This window comes from Tenrec ecaudatus, chromosome 18 (genome assembly GCF_050624435.1).
Source record: "Tenrec ecaudatus isolate mTenEca1 chromosome 18, mTenEca1.hap1, whole genome shotgun sequence".
Classification (NCBI taxonomy): domain Eukaryota; kingdom Metazoa; phylum Chordata; class Mammalia; order Afrosoricida; family Tenrecidae; genus Tenrec; species Tenrec ecaudatus.
Window position 1 is genome coordinate 58088563 of NC_134547.1, and position 21785 is coordinate 58110347.

The 21785-nt window shown below is 57.0% G+C and overlaps 1 protein-coding gene and 1 non-coding gene across 3 annotated transcripts; both read left to right on the forward strand.

Moving 5' to 3' along the window:
- The first annotated feature begins 468 nt into the window (after window positions 1-468).
- On the forward strand, window positions 469-20273 carry SLC9A5 (solute carrier family 9 member A5). 2 transcript variants are annotated; one of them, XM_075537268.1, is made up of 16 exons: window positions 475-821; window positions 4622-4924; window positions 6441-6604; window positions 6719-6797; window positions 7052-7229; window positions 7689-7909; window positions 8118-8320; window positions 8545-8634; window positions 8728-8798; window positions 9393-9522; window positions 9932-10020; window positions 10169-10295; window positions 14010-14180; window positions 14629-14698; window positions 14954-15094; window positions 19095-20273. In XM_075537268.1, exons 1-16 carry the CDS (start codon window positions 629-631, stop codon window positions 19565-19567), a joined length of 2703 nt encoding a protein of 900 aa, XP_075393383.1. In that variant the 5' UTR covers window positions 475-628; the 3' UTR covers window positions 19568-20273. The 2 variants fall into 2 exon arrangements, with proteins under 2 accessions (XP_075393384.1, XP_075393383.1); XM_075537269.1 differs by lacking the exons at window positions 14010-14180; window positions 14629-14698; window positions 14954-15094 and having other exon boundaries at window positions 469-821; window positions 19095-19438.
- Window positions 11381-11487, forward strand: LOC142432841 (U6 spliceosomal RNA). Its single transcript, XR_012780944.1, has one exon. It is a non-coding gene; the product is annotated as a U6 spliceosomal RNA (small nuclear RNA).
- Window positions 20274-21785: the final 1512 nt, after the last annotated feature.

The window sequence follows — 21785 nt, forward strand, 5'->3', positions numbered from 1 at the left end:
GCTGGGCCCAGTTCTGGCAGTGGGGTTTCTGGGCACCGCCTAATCCACCGCAGCTTTTTTGGACGAGCCCAGTGCGCGTGCGCGGCGCTGGAAGGGCTTTGCCAGGCGGAAGGGGGTCCCTGGGCGGCCCGTGCAGGCACTGCGCAAGGCGGTCGCGCACCGCCCCCTGCCGACCGCGCGAGGCGCACCTGGAGCTGGGTGGGAGGGGGCACTCGGCTGGTGGCGCTGCGTCCGGCCTTCCCCGCCCGCTCCCCCCTGCCCTGCCGACTTTGGCCCTTCTGGTGGGCGTGACGCCGCTGTACCCCGGGAGGGTCGTGCACGCACGCAGTTCTGAATCTCGGTGGGGGGGATATTGGGGGGAGCCGTAGGTTTCAGGACTTGAGGGGCGAGAGGTGCCCTGGGGGTTTTCCGGAGCAGAGGAGGGTTTAGAGGCAAGAGGGAAAGGGATTCCATCCTACAGCTGCGTGGGGCAGGGTCTCGATTCCAGACCTGGCTTGGGGGTATCCGAGCTGGGATTGGGGGGAGCGGGCCCCACGTGCCTGTGACGCGGGGGCGCTGGGTAGGCGGCGGCGGCGACGCGAGGCTGGCGGCCGTGCCGTGTCGGGAGGGCGGCTGGGCAGGCGGCAGGATGCTGCGCGCCGCACTGTCCCTGTTGGGGTTGTCCCTGGCGGGGGTCGAGGCAGCCGAAGAATCCACCCAGGAGCCGGGGCCGCCCCGCGAGCCTCCCCCGGGCTTGGCGCTCTTCCGCTGGCAGTGGCACGAGGTGGAGGCGCCCTACCTGGTGGCCCTGTGGATCCTGGTGGCCAGCCTGGCCAAGATAGGTGAGTCTGTGTCTGTGCGCCAGGCCGGCGGCTGACCGCGGACCTGCTCTCGGCCCTCCGCGTCCCCAGATCCTGCCGGCTTCTCGCACAGTGCGGAGTTATTAACGCCAGGCGCTCGCCCAGTTCCTCCTCTTTCCCTCTCGTGGGAGCTCCGAGAGGATTCGCCTTCCCCAAGGGCTGCCCCAGCGCTCTCTTCCCTGGACTCCTCCCAGAAGAAGCCCTCGCTGTCCCCCAGCCTCTCAGGACCCTCTGTCCCCGGGGACCATTAAGGGAAGATATTCTCCAGCGAACCTAGACATTTCGGTCCCCAGGAAGCAGCCTTCGCCTGGGAGGCGAAGCTCCCACGTTTGTTTCCTCTTAGCCCCCTCCCCCTGTGCGCCCCTCTTAAAGAGGCCCCTTTTGTGCTTAGCGGTGGGACCCTTTGCCCGCTGATCAGATCCGCAATCGTCCACTTCACACAGAGCGAACTTCCGTCCTTGGAGCTTCAGGCACTGGGTGCGCTCAGACCCCCAGCCGCCTCCTGTCCTCACACGGAAGGGGGCTCGGAAAACTGCCCCTGAATAGAGCTGTTTGGCCTCGGCTCTGCCTCTTCCTCCCCGACAGTATCCACACACCCCCACCCCCGCCCGCAGCAGCAGTGGTCCCGCCGCCCACCAAGACCGGCTCCCTCTCCCTGTTGTGCAGGCTCCTTTGTAGGGTGACTAATTATAGCTGAGCGTTGCTACTCACTGCGAGTCTACGCGGGCACTGCCTGTACTCCAGTCTCCCCATACACGCCGTCACGTCAGAGCCACTTAGCTTAGAATTTGAGCCCCTTTCCTCCATCCCCCACCCCCGGCTCCTAACACCCTGCTGGTGTGGTCCGGAGGGGGGTCCCGGGGAGGAGGGCGGGGGCTGGGCGGGAGCTGAAGTCGCGCGGGCGGCTGGGGCTAATAAGAAAGGGAAGTGTCGCGAATGCTTCAGGACCCCGGTTGTCTCCGAGACAACGGGCCCTGGATGGCGGGGGTGGGGTGCAGAGTCGGAGATGAGGATGGAGCAAGGACCCTGGCCTCGGGGAAGGGGGCGACAGCGGTGGGAGCTTGCAGCGACGTCTGTTGGTGCAGACCTGGGAGGCCCTGGGCGCCTAGAACACAGTGGGAGAAGTCTCCGATTTGGGTTCGCTGAAAAGTTGCGGGAGTTGAGCGAGGCCTCCCAGTTGACTTACACTTTCAGAGCGACAACTGTGGTTCCCCCCGTGCATCAGAGTGCTTTTTCTGGCTTGGGTGACACATCCTTTGGAGGCAGAAGAGCCTCGTCTCCGTGGCTAAAAAAAAAAATCTTCCAAGCGGAGGGGAAAGAGAGGCAGGCGTTCAGGGATCAGTTCCTTGTTTTCTTATAGTCACCAAATCTCTGCCCTAGACCCTGTGGGTACAACTGCCAACGGGCCCAGCCTGAGATGAGGGTCTCACACAGCCCCGTGGGAGCCTCTCCAAGGGATTACATGGGAAGAGATGTGATGTCCCCCTGCTCCCAGAGCCAGCACGGAGAGGTTGTGTTAGGAAGCAAACGGAGGAACATCTGGAAGACCCTTCTGTACCCCCTCCTCCCTCCTAGGCTACATTTGTTATCTCCCCCAGAGTCAACCTGGATGCACACTTGTTGAGTATCAGCCACCAGTCCACATCAAACCCAGCCCACTCACACTTCCTATCATACCTTCCTTGCCCTGGATGGGGTAATTTCTCCATCATTCAGGAATATCTTAACCTGAGATCACACAGGCAGTGAATGTGCTGGGTCAGGACCTGGGGGCCTTCTGACAGCTACCCTCACTATTGTAAAACTCTGAGTCAGTCCTTAGAGATCCCAGATAAAGAACAACAAATGAGTTAGGGGTCTGCAGGACTCCCAGGAGGTCTAATGTGGATCATGGCCTGCCCCGGGGGGCAGGTTGTCATGGTGCAATGATACCCACTGGCCCTGAGTCATTCCAACCCACAGTGACTCCAGGACAGAGTAGAACTGCCCCATGGGCTTTCCAAGGTTGTAACCTTAGCTGCCCAGTCTTCCCCCCACCCACAGGATGCTCAGTAGCCTCAAAAGGCCAACTTTTGGGTGTACAGCCAAGCACTTAAACACTTCACTGGTGTCATACTAATTTGAAAAACAAAACAAAAATAAACTCACTGCCATGCAGTCAATCCTGATTCATAGCAGCTCTGTCCTGATTCATAGCAGCTCTGTTGTACAGGGTAGGACCGCCCCCTGTGAGTCTCCAAGACAGTAATTGTTTACAGGAGCAGACAGCCTCCTCTTTCTCCTGAGGAGCAGCCAGAAGTTTCAAACTGCTGACCTCAGTGGTTAACAGCCCAACTTGCACCCATGTCCCGGGGACTCCTTAATAATAGGTAAGACTCAGACAGTTAAGCACTACTAACCAATGGGTTGACATTTTGAATCCACCCAGAGGTGACCTGTTTCAGTCCGATCACAGCCAGGGAAACCCCTTGGAAGACACTTTTCCTCTGCACCCACTGAGCCACCATGCCTCAGAACCAAACAACTGGTTTGCGTTCTGTAACGTTTATCATCATGAGGTGGTGTGCTAAGTACTTTTGAGTAATTACCTTATTTAATGTGTGTGTTAGTCAGGGTTGACTGGAGAAACAAGCTCATAGACACTTATATGTGAGTAAGAAAGAGCTTTATATACAAGAGCAACTGAATATTGAGAAAACATTCCAGTCCAGTCCAGATCAAGTTTATAAGTGCGATATTAGCTTATATGTCCAATACCAATCTATAAAGTCCTCTTCAGATTTATGAAACGCATGCAATGATGCCAAATACAGGAAGATCACAGGCCAGTGGGTAGAAAGTCTTGTGGATCCAGTGGCGGTGGAAGCATCTCAGTGCTGACGTGGGCCTCCAGCTCCAGCGCTCTATCGTAGCTCCATGTCTCTTGTCAACAGGAATGTCTCACAGGGAGTGAGTTTGTCCCACCTCCAGTGAGCTATTTATCTCCTTCAAGCCTCCAAATGAGCTCATCAAGCTGCGACCTGATTGATAGGCTAAACTCCACCCCTTTACTCTTAATAGTCTCAAATTGACAACAGATGATGTAACTACCACACTGCCCCCCATAGTTCTAATAGCTCATTGCTGTTTTGATTTCCCTTTGGGGGTTAAAGAGCCCCAGTGGTGTGATGGGTTATGAGGTGGGCTGCTACTCCCAAGGTCAGCAGTTCAAAACCACCTTGGTAGAGAGATGGGGCTTTCTGATCACATCAAGATGTACAGCCTCAGAAATGCACAAGGGCAGTTCTGCTCTGTCCTATGGGGTCGGTAAGAGTCAGAATCGACTGAATGGCAGAGGGCTTTGAGTGGGTTTTTGGTGGACAAGTGAAGAGGAAGTTATTTGCCCCAAGGACACAGAAAATGAAGGGGAGAGGGGCTGATTCCAGAAACTTCTTACAGCTCTGTTATGCATGCAAGTAAGTCTCTGATAGGTAAGGGAGGTCAGAGAAAGGCCAGGGAGGTGAGGTTCCCTGTGGATGAGGGTAGAGGGGAATGAGCATTTCCTGGGGGAAAGGCAAGTGAAGGCTTAGATCAGCGATGCACCACAGGAATCCAAGAAATGGGAATTGGGCAGCTGGGGAGGGGGGTAGAGGGGGTTGGCTGTAGCCCCGGATCTGGACTGGAGATTCTGGGAAGCCTTTCTGGCTCTCTCCTTTCTTAGTCCCTACAGCTGCAGTGTATGTATGGGGTAGTGGGGAGCTGTTCCCCCAACCGATTCCTCCCACCCTCTTCTTGCATTGTAGTGTTTCACCTGTCTCGGAGGGTGACCTCTCTGGTCCCTGAGAGCTGCCTGCTGATCTTGCTGGGCCTGGTGCTAGGGGGCATCGTGCTGGCTGTGGCCAAGAAAGCTGAGTATCAGCTGGAGCCAGGCACCTTCTTCCTCTTCCTGCTGCCGCCGATTGTGTTAGACTCTGGCTATTTCATGCCCAGCCGGCTGTTCTTCGACAACTTGGGTGCCATCCTCACCTACGCCGTGGTGGGCACCCTCTGGAATGCCTTCACCACTGGAGCCGCCCTCTGGGGCCTGCAGCAGGCTGGCCTTGTGGGTGAGTGACCCTGAGACACCCCCACCCCGTTACCCTCTTCTCCAGCCCTGGAGGCTCTGTGTGGGTGAGATTCACGCTCTGGGATCCCACCATAGGTTTCTTGCACCTGGAGTGCCAGGAGCCACCCCAGACAGGCCAACAGCTCGCTCAGGCTTCTGCCAGTCACGTCTGGGCTTCGTAGGACAACAGCCGAGCAGGCCTATCTCCCCGCTGTGTGTGGGCTGGGGAGTCGGCAACACCACTCTGCTAACTCCTGCTCATTGCCCCCACACTGCCACCTGCCAGCCTGGCTCCTCGAGGCCCAACTCACCACGCCTGCCAGGGCCTCCCAATCCTGGCTCAGCCCAGGCCATGCCAGGCTGGTTTTCAGCTTTCATTCTGACGTCTAATAAATAGAGGTCACCTAGCCACAGACTTTAAGGCTCGGCACCGGTAAGGCATTGCTTCTTACCACGTGAGGGGGTAGAATGTGTCCCACTGGATGGCCTGGCCCCTGACATCGTTCATCATTCATTCACGTCCAGGGCCAGCTGGAGGGGGCTGTTTTCCGGAGGCTCCTGTGTGCAGGCTCCCTGCCCAGAGAGATCCACCCCCCCAGATGCAATCCAGCCCTTTACTACGTCCACGGTTTGCGCTGCACATGTGGGGTAGCCAATCTCACATCCCCAGTCTTATGAGCAGGCAGGTAGGGAAAGCACCAGACCATGATAATAATAGTAACCACCATAGGTACTATCTACTGGGAGCTCCGGTGGTGCCGTTGGGTAAGCATTAGGCTGCTTCCCTCAAGGTCGGCAGTTCAAACCTACTAGCTTCCTAATCGGAGAAAGTGGAGGCTATGTGTGAGTCCAAATAGATTTGGTGGCAGTGGGTTTGGGTTTATTTTCTCTTGGACACTGGCCAGGTAATTCATGCTGTATTACTCCCAATCTACAGGCGAGACTCAGCCCTTGTAGACTGATCTGAAGGAGCCCAGGCAACATAGTGGTCATGCATTGGGCTGCTAACTGCAAGGTTGACAGTTGGAAACCACCAGCCGCTAGGAGAAAGAGGAGATTTTCTACTCCTGTAGAGCGTTACCATCTCAGAAAAGCCACAGGGGTGGTTCCACCCATCTCATGGGACTCGATAGCAGTGATACCCCCAGCCCACCCCTCCCTCAAATCCTTTAGCCTGAGCATCACAGGTGTAGGAGAGAGCCCGGCCTTTGTTCTTGCCCCTAGTTCATATCCAGCTTCTGTGTCTGGGGCTGCAGTTTTGACGGTGGTTGTAGCTGCTTAGGCCACACAGAGCTACTCTCCTGGGCTGCTGGCTGCCAGCAGTCTTGTGAGGAAAGCTTTGGTGCCCAGAGGCCATGGGACTGAGCCAACATCCAGGCCTTTGGTGTCTGTCTGCAGGTCTCCTGACTCGACAGCCACTTCCTCTCTGGGCTTCCTGTTTCCACAGGCGCATGGAGGTGGTAGGTGACTGGGTGGCCCTGACCCGTTACTGGCCCGCCCCATCTCTCCCTGCCCAGCTCCCAGGGTGCAGGCTGGCTTCCTGGACTTCCTGCTGTTTGGGAGCCTCATCTCGGCGGTGGACCCCGTGGCTGTGCTGGCTGTCTTTGAGGAGGTGCACGTCAACGAGACCCTGTTTATCATCGTGTTTGGCGAGTCCCTGCTCAATGACGCGGTCACTGTGGTGAGTCAGGCACACCCCCCTGAGCCTCACACTGCCACGCGTGTTTCTGTCCCCAGTCCTCTCTCGGCAGTCCCCTTGCGGCCTCCCCCACTCCAGCTCCTTCTCCTCCTCTAGGTCCTATACAAGGTCTGCAGCTCCTTTGTGGAGATGGGCTCTGACAACGTGCAGGCCACTGACTACCTGAAGGGCATCGGTCAGTATCTCCTTCACAGCGGGCATCTGCCTCCCCTGGGTTGCCCAGCAACCACCACCCCCACCCCATATTGGCTCTGAGTTGGCCTCCCTCGTCTATAGAGAACAGGGTCCAAAGAACCACAGAGGGGGCGGGGCTCACCCTGACTCCTGGGGCTGCGGCGGGCAGCATCCTCCATGGCCCTCGACAGCAGTCTTGTCAGCTCAGGTGGGGTCTGGGCCAGGGGTCATGCTGACACCCCACTCCTCCCCCAGCCTCCCTGTTTGTGGTCAGCCTGGGCGGGGCAGCCGTGGGTTTCGTCTTTGCCTTCCTCTTGGCCCTGACTACGCGCTTCACCAAGCGGGTCCGCATCATCGAACCGCTGCTGGTCTTCCTCCTGGCCTACGCTGCCTACCTTACTGCCGAAATGGCCTCGCTCTCCGCCATCCTTGCGTGAGTCCTGGGGGCCGTGCGGGCAGGCTGCTGAGAAGGGGGTACCCCTTGCAGGCCCCTGAGGTGGACATTCGTTTCCCTGCACCCTCTGGGAGCAGGAGCCTCGGACAGCCCTGAGGAGGCAGGGAGCCCTGGAGCACAGGCCTGGGTCTGCCCCGGGGCTCCCCAGACACCCAGTCTTCCTCTTTGAAAGTGCCGACTGAGGCGTGGTCAGAGCTGGAAGGGAAATCCAAGGCCTGAGGTCTCTGGCTCTGGGGCCCACAGCTCGCCCAAAGAGGAGCCACCAGGAGGCACACGGATGGCTGTGTGTCCTTGGGATAGCCCCGCACCTCTTTGGGCTTTACCTCAAAGAGTCTGGCATCGCCGAGGGGTGACCCACTGCCTGCAGTGCTCTGACCCCCAGGGGCCTCGCTCTCCCACCCTCTCCACTGGCCCTTTTTCCACCCCCCCCACCCCCAGGGTGACCATGTGTGGCCTGGGCTGTAAGAAATACGTGGAGGCCAACATCTCCCGGAAGTCGCGCACGGCCGTCAAGTACACCATGAAGACGCTGGCCAGCTGCGCCGAGACCATCATCTTCATGCTGCTTGGCATCTCGGCTGTGGACTCTTCGAAGTGGGCCTGGGACTCGGGGCTGGTGCTGGGCACCCTCGTCTTCATCCTGTTCTTCCGAGCCCTCGGTATGCTCAGGCCCCTACCCACAGCCCGGCCTTCCTGTCCAGCTTCACATGCCAGCCCCAGCTCGGCCTCCTCTGAGCCCCTTCCCCCGGCCAACTCCCGAGTCTCCCCGGCTGCTTCTTCCCTCTCCCAGCCCCTTTGAGCCCTTAGCCAGGGCGCCCTCCGCTGCCAACACCCCGCTCCCACTGGCCTCCCTCCTGCTGTATGTAGGCGTAGTCCTGCAGACGTGGGTGCTGAACCAGATGCGGCTGGTCCCTCTGGACAAGATTGACCAGGTGGTGATGTCCTATGGGGGCCTGCGGGGGGCTGTGGCCTTTGCTCTCGTCATCCTACTGGACAGGACCAAGGTTCCTGCCAAGGACTACTTTGTGGCCACCACTATAGTGGTGGTCTTCTTCACGGTCATCGTGCAGGTGGGCGTACCCGTGAGACTGTGCGGGGAGAGGGTCTGGCAGACTCCGGGGGAGTCTTGGCGCCTCTGGGGCTGGGGCTTCTCCCCACACTGGGGGAGGCAGGGGCCTGCCTTCCCCGAGCTGGAGTGTAGCAGGGTGGGGGTACCGGAGCTGAGGCTCCTGCTGGGGAGTGGAAGGCCGCAGCGAGCGGACGGGGAAAGGACGCAGCGGTCGCCTGTCCGCAGGGCCTGACCATCAAGCCGCTGGTCAAGTGGTTGAAGGTGAAGAGGAGTGAGCACCACAAACCCACGCTGAACCAGGAGCTGCACGAGCACGTGGGTCCCAGAGCTCGCCCGTCTGCCGTCCCGCCCTCCGGCCTTCTCTCATGGGCCCAAGCCTGAGCCAGTCCCCTCCCCACCCCCTTCTAGACATTCGACCACATCCTGGCTGCAGTGGAGGACGTCGTGGGGCACCACGGCTATCACTACTGGAGGGACAGGTGAGGGCACCGGCCTGGGCGTCTTCAGCAACAGCAGCCCCTGGGCAGGGCAGCTGGGGCCATGGATTGAGTTTCTGAGAAGGCCCCAGCCTGGCTTAAGTGGGGAGATCCTGTCGGAAGGCCTCCGGAGGTAGCTTCCTAATGCTCTCAGAAGAAGGCTCCCCGGCTCCCAATGGCAGGGTGCTCTGCCTCCCCATCATTACAGGAGCCCTGCTGCAGAAGCTCGGCCAGACTCACCCTGTCCCGCCACCACGGGACCTTGGCAAGCCCTGTTCTCTTTTTCCCTATCGATGCCTTCCGCCCACCTCTCCTCATTCTGCAGGTCTCCTCGGAGGCACTGATTCAGGAGAGGCCTTTCCTGTCCTCCCCGACAAGCCTCATTGCACTCCGGACTTCTCCCACCCGATTCTGGTCAGGGTTCACCCTGGGCTTCCCCACAAGGCCGCTTGTAGGACAGCAGCAGGGGCTAGCCCAGAGGTGCCCACACTGAGAGAGCCCGGCCAGCGCTTCTGGTGGCCCTGTCCCATCTGGTAGGGGACCTCTGAACCTCAGGGATGGCACTCAGGCGCTGGCCTGGCCTGACACCCTCTGTAGGTGGGAGCAGTTTGATAAGAAGTACCTGAGCCAGCTGCTGATGCGACGGTCCGCCTACCGCATCCGGGACCAGATCTGGGATGTGTACTACAGGCTCAACATCCGGGATGCCATCAGCTTTGTGGACCAGGTGGGTCAGCAGCCGAGAACAGGAGGGTACAGAGCTAGCAGAGCTGGGCTAGGGAGGCCATCAGGCAGGCAGGCGCTAGTGGAGAATTGGGAAGTCCCGCTGGCTTCCTGATGATATGCCGGGGCACTGCAGGAGCTGTCCATGTGGCACACAGGAGAGAATTGTGGGAAAGAGCTGGCCCAGAGCCTCAGCAGATCAGGTTCAGCTCTTGTCACTTGCAGGCTTGTGGCCTTGGGCAGGTCACAGAGCCTCAGTTTTCTCAGCTGTGAGAAAGCAGGCGTGGCAGTCCCCATGCCGTAGAGCTTCGGGGACTTAATCGATGTGTCAGGTAAAGACCAAAGTGCGTGTGAGCTCTTTTTTTTTTTTTATTACCCGTCCTCCACCTGACCTGTCTTGGCCCCTGTTTCAGGGAGGCCACGTCTTGTCCTCCACGGGGCTCACTCTGCCATCCATGCCCAGCCGCAACTCGATGGCGGAGACGTCAGTCACCAACCTGCTGTGAGTCCCGAGCCCTCATCCCGGTTTCTCTCCGTGGGTCCTCTGTGAACCCCTCTAGGAGAGGCCTGTCAGCACCCCGCTGCCTGCCTGCCCTTCCCCTGGCCTGGCCCACCCGACAGCTCTCGCTTCTGCCTTCCTCTCCCTGCAGGAGGGAGAGCGGCAGCGGCGCGTGTCTAGACCTGCAGGTGATCGACACGGTGCGCAGCGGCCGGGACCGAGAGGATGCCGTGATGCACCACCTGCTCTGCGGGAGCCTCTACAAGCCACGCCGCAGGGTGAGAGCCAGCAGGGTGTGGGGACTCCCAGGGGGTGGGGAGAGGGACGGGGCTGGGGCGAGATTCAAGAGGCGGTGGGCCCCAGCTTGTGGAGAGCTGTAGGTGCCACCTGGAAAAGGTGGGCTTCATCTGGTGGGTCATGAGCAGAAACTTTGGCCTTGCCTTCCTTCTCTGTTTGGTCTGCGTGCTTTTTATTTTTCTTGTGGTCTGCCACAAGCACGGATTCAGGGTGCCTTTCCCCCAGACAGAGGGCAGGTCAGACTGACAGGGGTGAACTGAGCGCCACATTGGGACACCAGGAATGGGCGCAGCGAGGTGGGAAGGGAGAGAAGCACCCAGACTGGGTGGTTAGCCCCCGATGCAGAGGGCAGGGTCCTTGTGAGTCACCGGGAGCACGCAGGGCCACAGTCAGAGCTGAGCAAAGGCTGAGGAAACTAGCCCAGGGAAGGCAGTGTTTTAGGAAGTGTTGTCCAATGCAATGCATCCCTTTAAGTCCTGGGGCAGGAAGGGCAATCTGCTGGCCCCCCACCAGAGGGCAGCAAGCTATTACCTTGAACCTTTTTGGACTTGGCTGCTAGCGCAGGCCATTTCTAGCTATCTGTGGTTGACCCAGAACTAGCTTGCCGCTGGTCCTGATCCGACTCTCTGCAGCTGGGCAGAATTGGTCTTGGAAGGTTTGAAGACCACGTCCTGGCAGGCCTTCTTGCCACCCCACCCCTGCCCAGGTCAGCATCTTCTTGTTCCCTGCACCCCAATGTGTGTCTTCTTGGGTCCCTGAGAGATGGGGCCCAGAAGGGGAGGTGCTGCCCTAGCTGTGGTTGGCGGTGGCTGTAGCAGCACGGGTGGTGGTGGCAGCGGCGAGGAGGGGGGACGCTCTCTCTTGGCTCGTTCTGGAACTGGCTGTTCTGTCTTGGTGGTGGCCGGGCCACAGGATCCTTCTGCTTTTGACTCCCCCTCTGGGGCCCCGTCTTGTCCGTACAGAGGCTGACAAAACATCTGTCTTTCCTCATGTTAATGGTTGTCCTTGGACGCTTTCTCCTTCGACCTGGCTTTTTGGGCTCGCTCTGTTTTTGTTTTAAAAGGGAGTGCTCGCTTCGGCAGCACATATACTAAAGTTGGAACGATGCAGAGAAGATTAGCATGGCCCCGGCGCAAGGATGACATGCAGATTCAGGAAGCGTTCCATATTTTTCAGGAAGACCATAGGGAAGACAGATTGATTCTAAGAGTTCTAGATTCTTCTCAATAAATTACCAAAAAAAAAGAGGGAAATTTCAATGTATCCACCAACTAAGGAATAAAATAATGAACTCTCCTTTATCCATCCCCTCCCTCCAATAATTCTCAGCGTATGGCCGATGGTACATCTCCACCACCCCTCCTTCACACGTTAGTTTAAAAATCTTCCAGGTACCAATTCTGTGACTATTGCCGCTGGTCCTGATTTGACTCTCTGCAGCTGGGCAGAATTGGTCTTGGAAGATTTGAAGACCACGTCCTGGCAGGCCTTCTTGCCACCCTCCACCCCCCCCCCCAGGTCAGCATCTTCTTGTTCCCTGCACCCCAATGTGTGTCTTCTTGGGTCCCTGAGAGATGGTAAAACGTACACGATATATGCAGCTATAATACAGGTATATAGGTATATATATCTGTTATCACTCACAAAGAACCAGCAATGCCATCTGATCATTAAATACCAGTCAGTGTTCAATGATGTTTTTTTTTTACAGCTGGTTTGTTCAAATCAGGATCCAAATAAAGTGCACACTTTGCATTGGGTAAACATGTCTCATCATTTACCACCCCTGTCCCCCCTCCAAAAAATAACTATACTCATTCCTTCTTTCTCTTGCCACTTATTCCTAAATAAACTGGATGCTTTGTCTTGGAGAGTTTCCCATTGTCTAGATTGTGCTCCTTGTCATCCAGTGGTGTTGGTTAATGTGTCTCCCCTCCCCACTCTATGTCCAGGTCAGACTCGGGGACATCGATAGGTATGCTCCTTTTTCTTTAGTGTGGCCCCTCAGGAAGGACATAATGATCGGTCGGTTGTCAGTCTGTGTGTAGAATGGCCAGTGGGTTAGAAAAACAAACCAAGGCAAACCCCCCAGCGACGAGTAAGAATTTGCTTCTCCCTGATAAATGTCATCGAATTGGACTTAGCCCACTGGTCCAGGTCGGTTCATCACTTGGGTCCCATTTCTACCATCAAATATCTCCTCAGTCAAAGCATCTGAGATTTGGGTAAAGAAAGCCACATAGGAATGTAACGTGGGACAGGCCAGAGCTGAGGACAGGCCCTGTAGACAGCTGCTAAGGGCCATCCTCCAAGTTAGTGGGAACCAACCATTTTGTGTGCTGGGTGGAGAGGGGGCACAGCTCATCCGATTCTGAATCCACTTAGTCGTACCCAACACTATCCACAATTCTGCACACTCTTCACCGAAGCACCTTCGCAGAGAGTGCAGTGGCCAGTGTGCGATCAGAAATACAAGATTTTTTTTTTTTAAGAGAAGAAATGCCAGATTATACAGTGGAACCTGAGTAGCCCAATGTGACGGGATGGCCTGTGTTTCTGGGTCTTGAGCAAGGGTCTGCCTTGGACAGGTGACCCCCCTGCCCCCCACCAGTGCCACTGCACCTTTGGGTGCGAGAGATTCGCCCTTGCCTCCTCTGCCAGCTCTCTGCCATACTCAGGTGCTGGCTTCTGCAGGTTTTACTCTAGTTTGAGAGGTAAGGGTTGGAGATGGTGATTTGAAAGCGGCCCGTATCAGGTTTCCTGCACTGGCAGCATGGCAGTCTCCCCATGAGCTTGCTGGAATGCATACTCGGTTCCTGGAGATGACCTCTGAGGTGCACAGTGTAGTCTAGAATGGGGCTCTGATTCTGGATCTGACACCCCTGGCTACTCAAGTGCAGTTGGGCTGATGTCTGGGGCTGGAGAGCCACATGCAGGTCTGGGGTCCTGGGGGAGCTGGAGCTCAGAGACTGGCTACATTCTTGGGGCAGACATTGAGGGGGCGGGAGGGGTCAACATAACCCTGCTGGGAGCCAGGGATGGAGGGGAGGGAAAGAACTCTTGGAAAAGCGGGATGGATGGAGTCTCGGAGACCTGGGGTGCAGGAGGCGGTCCTGCCCTGAGGGCAGACAGTCCAGGTCCACGCAGAGACCACAGGACTGGGGCAAAGGCAGCCTGGCACTTGCGGAAGGGGTGGGTTTAAGGGAAATATCCAAATCATGTATCAGTGTCTGGCAGCCACAGGGAGGTAATGGTGTCAATAAAAAGGCTTCTTTAAGGAGGCAAAGCTGGAAAGCAGAGGAGAGTGGGTTGCAGGCTGAAGGAGAGTGGAGCATCAGGAAGCTGGGGAGTGAGGGGCCGGAGCAATGAACTGGGTTGAGGATGCCGAACCTGTGAGGGACGCTCTGGCCTCTGGTCACTTCAACGGATGGGCAGGCTGGAGTTAGGGGCAAGTTCTGGGACCAGGGAAAGTTCTCTCCCGATGAACTGGGAAGGAGGAGATCCTGGCAGGATTCTTACTGCACCCCACTCCCCGCCCCACGGAATTTTTAAAAGTTTACTTGGATTCATGTTTAGTGCTACAAAAACCTACCGATGGGGTCTGGGGCGAATGTATCAGGGCTGTGGGCCAGGGTCCCTGTGGGAGGCCAAGGCGCGCCCCCTCATGGCAGGGGTGTGTGTGCTGTCCTTGTCAGTACAAAGCCAGCTGCAGCCGCCACTTCATCTCCGAGGACCCCCAGGAACGCCAGGACAAGGAGATCTTCCAGCAGAACATGAAGCGGCGGCTGGAGTCCTTCAAATCCACCAGGCACAACAACTGCCTCACTAAGAGCAAGCCACGACTCCGCAAGACTGGCCGCAAGAAGGTACGTCCCTTCCCGGGTCAGGGCTGGAGGCGGACAGGCATTGCCCAGCCACCCGGGAGGTGGGAGGGGCTCCTAGTGGCTGTTCCTGCCTTCAGAGACTCGCGGGTTGCAAGCGTCAGGGTACCCCTTAGCATGTCCAGGAAGCCCAGAAGGGTAAGGCAAGGCTTTCAGAGGGAGGTCAACTTCTTAGCCATGTGGTCACCTGCTGGGACACAGCAGGACTGGCCCTGAAGGAGGGCCCCTAATTCAGCCATGGCTGGGCGTGGGTTACCGACACAACTGGTACCAAACTGGCTAAGGTATGGTAGAACCATTGGGTTTTCCCAATGCGGACATAAGTTTTCCCCCTGCTGGAACAAGAAGATTTGTCCTTCTCACCTTACCAGAGGCCAGGGCTGGGTTCCAGGGGCCAGGGCCAGGGGCTCAGGGTTTCTTTCTTGGTCCTCAGAAGGACGGTGTGGCTAACGCTGGGACGACAGCTGGGGAACCTCCCGGAGACCTGGGCTTTCAGGACACAGGCAAGCTGGGAGCTGGGCTGGGGCTCAGGAGGAGAGGGAAAGGGTGGAGGCCCTTCAGGCAGTGTCCTGGAGACCCTCCTCTGTCTGGTGAGGAAGACAAGGGGGCAGAACCCCTCCCCAATAGCTACAAGGAACTACAGGTGGCTCCTGGGCCAGGGACTCTGGGCTCGGCCCGGGTGGACAGGGAGCCACTGGCCAGGGGATGTGCCGTTGGGCTGGGCTGGCCTGACCCTGCTCTTTCTTGTCCTTGTGCAGCTGCTGTGGTTCTAACCATGGCATCAGAGGAGGAGGAGGAAGAGGAGAGCGACAGTTCAGAGACCGAGAAAGAGGACGACGGGGGGATCATCTTCGTGGCCCGGGCCACCAGTGAGGTCCTCCAGGAGGGCAGGGTCTCAGGTAATGGCATGCTCTCCCTCCTCCCCACCCCAGGAAAGGTTGGGAAGCAGAGGAGAGGGGACTACAGACCAAGGACAGGTTGAAGGAGAGTGGAGGGTGCCTCCTTCGCCCTTTCTGGCTCTACTCCAGACAGTGCCCATTACATGCCAACCAGCAGTGACTGACTGGCAGACGTCACTACAGGACCTTACAGGGCAGGGCAGAACAGCTCTGTGGGTTTCCGAGATTGTCACCCTTCACGGGAGCAGAAAGCCTGGTCTTTCTCCCTCTGGGAGACTGGTAGTGTTAAACTGCCAACCTTGGGGTTGCAGCCTAACGTGACCATGATGCTACCTGGGCTCCTGCTAGCAGTTACTGCGCGTCTCCTGTGTCACAGAGCCCAGTGTGCTTTCACTCCACTCACACAACCACCGAGACCGGGAAACAGCCCACAGGGCCTGGGGGACGGTGTGCTGGCCAGCATCACATCAGACTCAGAACCTGAACTTGACCCATCTGACTCCAAAGCCAACAGCCTTTTTGCACAGCCACACTGCCCCCTCCAGAGTCTGGGGGAAAAACAAGGAGGGGTAGGCCAATCTAACAGCAGGCGGCCTCCCTACCATACTCAGCACACCTGGGCTCAGGCAGAGCTGCCCGCTGGGGCGGCAGCCGGACCTGGCGGAGGAGCCTGGATCCATCCGTTTGGGATTCTTGTGGATGAAAAACCCAAACCTGAGTGTCCAGATGTGGAGGCCAGCTTCATGCAGAATGCTGCCGGTCCCTCACGGCTGGTGAGCCCCAACACCCCCAGGTGTCTGTCTCTTTGGAAGAAAATGGAGGTTCCTCCAAACTTCGTTTCTGCACGTGTTCTCGTCAGTGACATGGTGCCGTCGCTGGCAATGCCGGGGCATTCTCCTGACTCCGTTCCATTCATCTCGTCCCCCTGCCCTCTGGGCTCCGCTCCCAACCTGGATTTGCAGCCATGCTGCCCGTTTGACTAGACGGCTTCGGTCTAAGGAGCACGGTGCTTATGGGTGGTGACTGGTTTCTGAGCTAGTTTGTTATTTTGCCAGAAGGTGACCTTAGGGGTTAGTTTGGCTTCAACTTAAATGTCTTTCAATGTTTTATTACAGCAAATTACAGCATATGTGTTAGTACAGGTAGACTAGAGAAACAAATTCATAGACACTCATACGTGTGTAAGAGAGAACTTTATATCAAAGAGTAATTGTATGTTAAGAAGGCATCCCAGCCCAGTCCAATTCAAGTCCATAAGTCCAATATTAGCCCATGTGTCCGATACCAGTCTATAAACTTCTCTTCAGACTCAAGCAACACATGCAATGACACCAAATGCAGGAAGATCACAGGCCAGTGGGTGGAAAGTCTTGTGGATCCAGCGGTGGTGGAAGAATCTCTGTGATGGCGTGGGTCTCCATGTGGCTCCTCCAGCTCCAGGGCTCTGGCTTCATGTGGCTTGTCGACAGGAATGTCTCGCAGGGAGAGAATGTATCTGGTCTCCAGTGAGCAATTTATCTCTGTCTAGCCTCCAAATGAGGTCATCAAGCTGTGACCCAATTGACGGGCTAAACTCCACCCCTCCCTCAAGTCGACAGTAGATTATGTAACTGCCACAATATGCAATGGTAGACCTGATGGCCAAATTAGCCTCCCACCCCTTAACCCATTATCCAGTTTCAGTGAGCTTGTGTTCTCTGCACCATGTCCCTCTCCCCATGTGTTCTTCTGAAGCTTATTCCAGAGAGCATTTCATCAACCAAGGCTTCAGCATCCATCTCTCCAAGACAGGGGTTCTCTTTCAAACCAGGTTAGCACAGTGTCATGGTTATTTCTGCAGTTCGGGCCATCAGGCAGCCAGTCACTGATTGTCTCATCAGCTTTGAGAGTAGCATTGTTCAGATAAAGACTCAGAGGCAGCCCACACATTGCATTGGGTTGCTAAGTCATTTGACTATTCACAGCTGTTCTCCGGGGAAGGAGGGAAGCATTTTTGAAGGGGGGGAGACTCCGGGGGAGGGGCTTTTGACTCTGTTTGGAGACACTTTTGCTGGTCACAACTGGGGGGATGCTGCCGACATCTAGTGGGTAGAGAGAGGCCACAGATGCTGCCCTGCTTCTCGTTTGGCTCATCATCCTAAGGGGGCCGAAGCTACAAAAAAATGAACAAACACAAACCCCCCTAATCGATAGGCTCTCTTCTGCTCCTGCCCCTTTGCAGTGTTGTCTGTTGAAGATATCAGGACACCCATAGTCGCTTGGGGTCTGGATTTGACTGGCTGGTTCCCGTTGGGTGTCACTTACTAGATTTCTCCGCCCCCAACTGCTCCCTTTGCACTGGTAGTTAATACTCGATCTGATTTCAAGTGTCATTTTTTTTTTCTGCTCAGAACACTTCATAGGTGGTGATGGGAGCACAAGGCTGGCATGGATCAGTGGGTTCAGAGCTCCTGGCCAAGGACCTGCAGTCCAGCCCCCCATCAGCTTCTAGCAAACAGGTTTAGCAGCCAGAGAGCCTTGCCGGATCCAGCAACTCCTGGGGGGTGGGAGTCGCACACAGGGGTGAGAGTCTGTCTTTTCATCTGTGTCTATTAGCTGGGATCTTCACTTTATCCAATGCTTGGCTACCTTCAGGTGCAGCTCACCCCAGAAAGAATGAGTCAGTGGTGGATTTTAAAAAAAATACTTTTCTTGGGGGCTCTTACATCTCTTATCACAATCCATACATTCATCCAGTATGTCAAGCACATTTGCACATATGCCGCCATCATCATTTTCAAAGCATTCTCTTCCCACTGATGGCAGCTCCCCATTTCTTCCCCCCTCCCTCCCCTGCCCCTCCTCCCTTACTAACCGTTGATAAGTTATAGATTATTATTTTCATATCTTACATCGTCCTCCGTCGCCCCTCACCCACTTTTCCATTATCCGTCCCCCTGGGAGGGGGTTATAGATTGATCCTTGTGATTGATTCCCTCTTTCTCCCCGGATTATTTTTAACCTCCTTCTATTGAACAGGTTTTAGACGAGTTTTAGTTCGCTGATATTCTTGAAACTGAATTTAAAACTAACCTTTCCCCTTCCAGCTCTTCCAAGGGATATCACATCAGCGTCAGTCACAGGGCCCGTTAGTCACTTTACCCATAGTGCGTCCAGTCAGGGAGCCATCGGACTGCGCTGGGCTTCATGGACAGGTGGCCTGCTGATCCAAAGGCCGAGAGTCCTTCTCCTTCAGGAGACCCCACGTGTCACCCCAGACTGCTCCACTGGGGTGGCGGAGGGTGGGGAGACAGGCCAGGTCAGTGCCCGAGTTTTTGAAAGATCACCAGACCTTTCTTTCAGGCACTGCCGGGTGAACTTGAACCCATGACCTTTGGTGGCATCACCCAGGGATTCCGGTGCACGGGGTTGTTAGGGCCTCCAAGCCGATCACATCACAGCATCTCCTGGTGACCGAGTGGAACTGCCGGCCGAGATCCCTGATTGTAACGTGTACGGGAGCCAGTCCCACAGTGCCACTGGGTGGCTTCGAATAGCCAACCTTGCCCTCCGCAGCTGAATGCTTCACCATTGCAGCACCAAGCCTCTACTGGCACACACCACGCACCTGTATGCAAAGCATGGGGCGTGGCTTTGGCGAACTCGCTGGGGTTGGGGGGCGCCTAGAAGGTTTCCTGTTTCAGAACCCCAGACTTCCGGTCAGGCAGGGGCCTCCAAATCCGCCCCTCGAAACCCTGGGCTTCTCGACCCTCTGGACCCTGCTCGGCCCTCCTTGGTGGCCCAGCTTCAGCCTACAGTGGCTTGCACCCCTGAGATCTGACCACCCCCAGAGGCTAGGAGCTCAGGCCGAGTGCCCAGCAAGGACTCCTGACAGCCGGGGAGCTGTGGCTCCGCCCCCTCACTGTGTGGTGAAGGCTGCTGGTAGATAGGCTCTGCCCTAGGGACCCTCCAGCCCCCTCCTGGAGTGTTGGTAATAATGAGGGGTGTCCTCTGTCCCCAGGAGCCCATGAGGTGTGCCCGAGCCCGCGCATCATCCCGCCCTCGCCCACCTGTGCGGAGAAGCAGCTCCCGTGGAAGAGCGGGCAGGGGGACCAGGCAGTGTACGTGTCCTCGGAGACCACCAAGATTGTGCCAGTGGACATGCAGACCGGCTGGAGCCAAAGCATCTCGTCCCTGGAGAGCCTGGCCTCCCCGCCCTGCACCCAGGCCCCCACGCTGAGCCACCTGCCGCCCCATCCTATGGCGGCTGAAGAACCCCAGGCCCCTCCTACCCTGCCTTCCGATTCCCTCCCCAGCTTTGCCTTCCCCCCGAACCTGGCCAAGGCTGGCCGCTCCCACAGCGAGAGCAGCGCAGACACCCCCCAGCAGCAGGAGCTGCAGCCCCTCATGGGCCAGGAGGACCGCACCCATCTCAGCCCTGGCGCAGCCAAGCCCCGCTGGTGCGTCCACTTTAACAAAGGGGGCCGGCTGTAGCCAAGGATGGACTCAGGGGAGGCTGCTGGGGAGACTTGTGCCCTGGTCAGTAGGCAGAGAAGGCCACTCAGCTTTCTGAGGCCTGGAAATGGACCTCTGGGCCTGGACTGCCACAGCACTGGCAGAGGTGGGGCACCCCTGGGCTGGTTCTCACGGGGCTCCTCTCACCACCTTCCTGCTCCTAACCCTGCCGCCCCCCACTTCAGAGGATCCCTCCCTGGCTCAAGCCCCAGCCCAGGGCTCTGAGGGGCAGGCCCACAACTTGGTGAGCTGATGGTCTGTCCCCATCACCAGCTCAGGGGCAGTGCCCTGGTGTGAGGCACAGAGAGGGGCTGGGCCTGGGGGCCCAGAGGGATTGGGGTGGGACATGGAGCAATCTTGAGCTTGAGTCACCATGTCTTGAGGTGACAGCTCCTCCTTATCCAGGACCAAGTTCCCAGAGATGGGCCCAGCGTCAGGTCAGGGCTGCTGTGTGGCCAGGGACACTCTGGGTCGTGCTGCTCTGGGCCCAGGACTAGCCAGTGCTGACCTGTGGGGCCAGGTTTTCTGAGGAGGGGAGACAGTGGCCTCTGTGCTCCCAGGTACCCCCTCAAACAGGAAAGGACCCAGGTGTCCCATTGCTCTGGGGGCTGGGATCCCAGCTGACTGGGTGGCAGGTGAGTTTCCTGGGATCTGTGCCTGCCCTGTGTTTTATATCTTGATACCTAAGACACATTAAACATCTCCCAGGTGGATGGGTGCCCCGTGTCCATGTGCCTGAAAGGTCAGGGGGGTAGTGGGCAGCAGGGGCTGACCAATGAGCTGGAAACATCCAACCGCCTGTCCCAGGGTTTCTGGGATAGAGAATGGATTCTGGACAGCACTGCCAGCCCATTGGGCTTCCCTCATGCCTCCTCTACTGCCCAGTCTGGTCCCCTTGGCAGGGGGCCTGTGGTAGCAGCCTGGGAGGGGGGTATCCATGTGCAGGCACAGGCACACGGAACAGAGCTCACAGGATGGGGACGGCCAGCAGGTAAAGGGACTCCAGAAAGCAACTGTCATCACACATGGGGGCCAGAGAAGCCGGCCTGCAGTCTGGCTAGGACCCTGAGCAGAGGGGTTCTTCAGGTTGCGGGGATGAGTGGGTGTGCAGCCTCCAGAGAGTCTGTGAGACAAACTGAGGGAAATCCCCGTATAACACACCCACAGCCCCATGTGTCTCCTTCGGGGCAGCTGGTGAGTTCAAACTGCTGACCTCTGGTTAGAAGCATAGCGCTATGCTGCTAGGCTCCCTCCCCGCCACCTTCTCCACCCGCAGCCCCAGAATCCACATCCCTCTGTGTCTGAAGGACTGAAACAAACACACACAAAATGATTAAGATTTAACTTACATAACAAAGCATTAAAAAAAATCATTTTATTGGGGGCTTGTACACCTCTTATCACAATCCATCCATCCATCCATTGTATCAAGCATATTTGTTGCCATCATCATTCTCAAAACATTTGCTTTCTGCTTGAGCCCTTGGTATCAGCTCCTCAGTTTTTCCCCTCCTTCCCTGCTCCCCTTCCCTCATGAACCCTTGATAATTTATAAATTAGCAGTAGTTTGTCATATTTTACACTATCCTCCATCTCCCTTCATCCACTTTTCTGTTGTCCATCCCCCAGGGAGGTTATATGAAGGGCCTTGTAATCGGTTCCCCCTCTCCACCCGACCCTCACCATAAAGCATTTTTATCACCACTCCCAAATAAGCCCCACCCCGTTCCCCATTAACCTCCACTCCTGCCCCCCCCCCAGCATCCTTTGTAACCACTCCCCCGCCCCACCCAGTACTGTCTCTGTAGACCAGAAAGACTCTTAGGACAGGAAGATTCCCAACTGGGTCACCACAGGCTTGTGTTGCGTGTGAGGAAAGTGTGAGTGAGCCAGTGAGCCACTGAGCCAGGCTTCACCCTCAGGGGTTTCCAGTTGGCAGTCTGTCTGGGCCCCAGGTGTCAGTCACCAGCTCCGTCATCTTGGACAAGCTCCAGGACCTCTGTGTTCTCCTATTCAGCATGAGGCAGGAACAGCGTTTATTTTAAGGTGGCCGCCAGAATTAAATAATACAGCAGACGATTCCCTTACAGGGACTGGCCCAAGATGAAAGGTCATAAATGTTTGTGAGGCAAAGGAGCCTGTAAGGTGCTGTGGGCCCTTTAAGGGGAGCTGAGAGGGCCTGGGCTGGCTTCAAGAG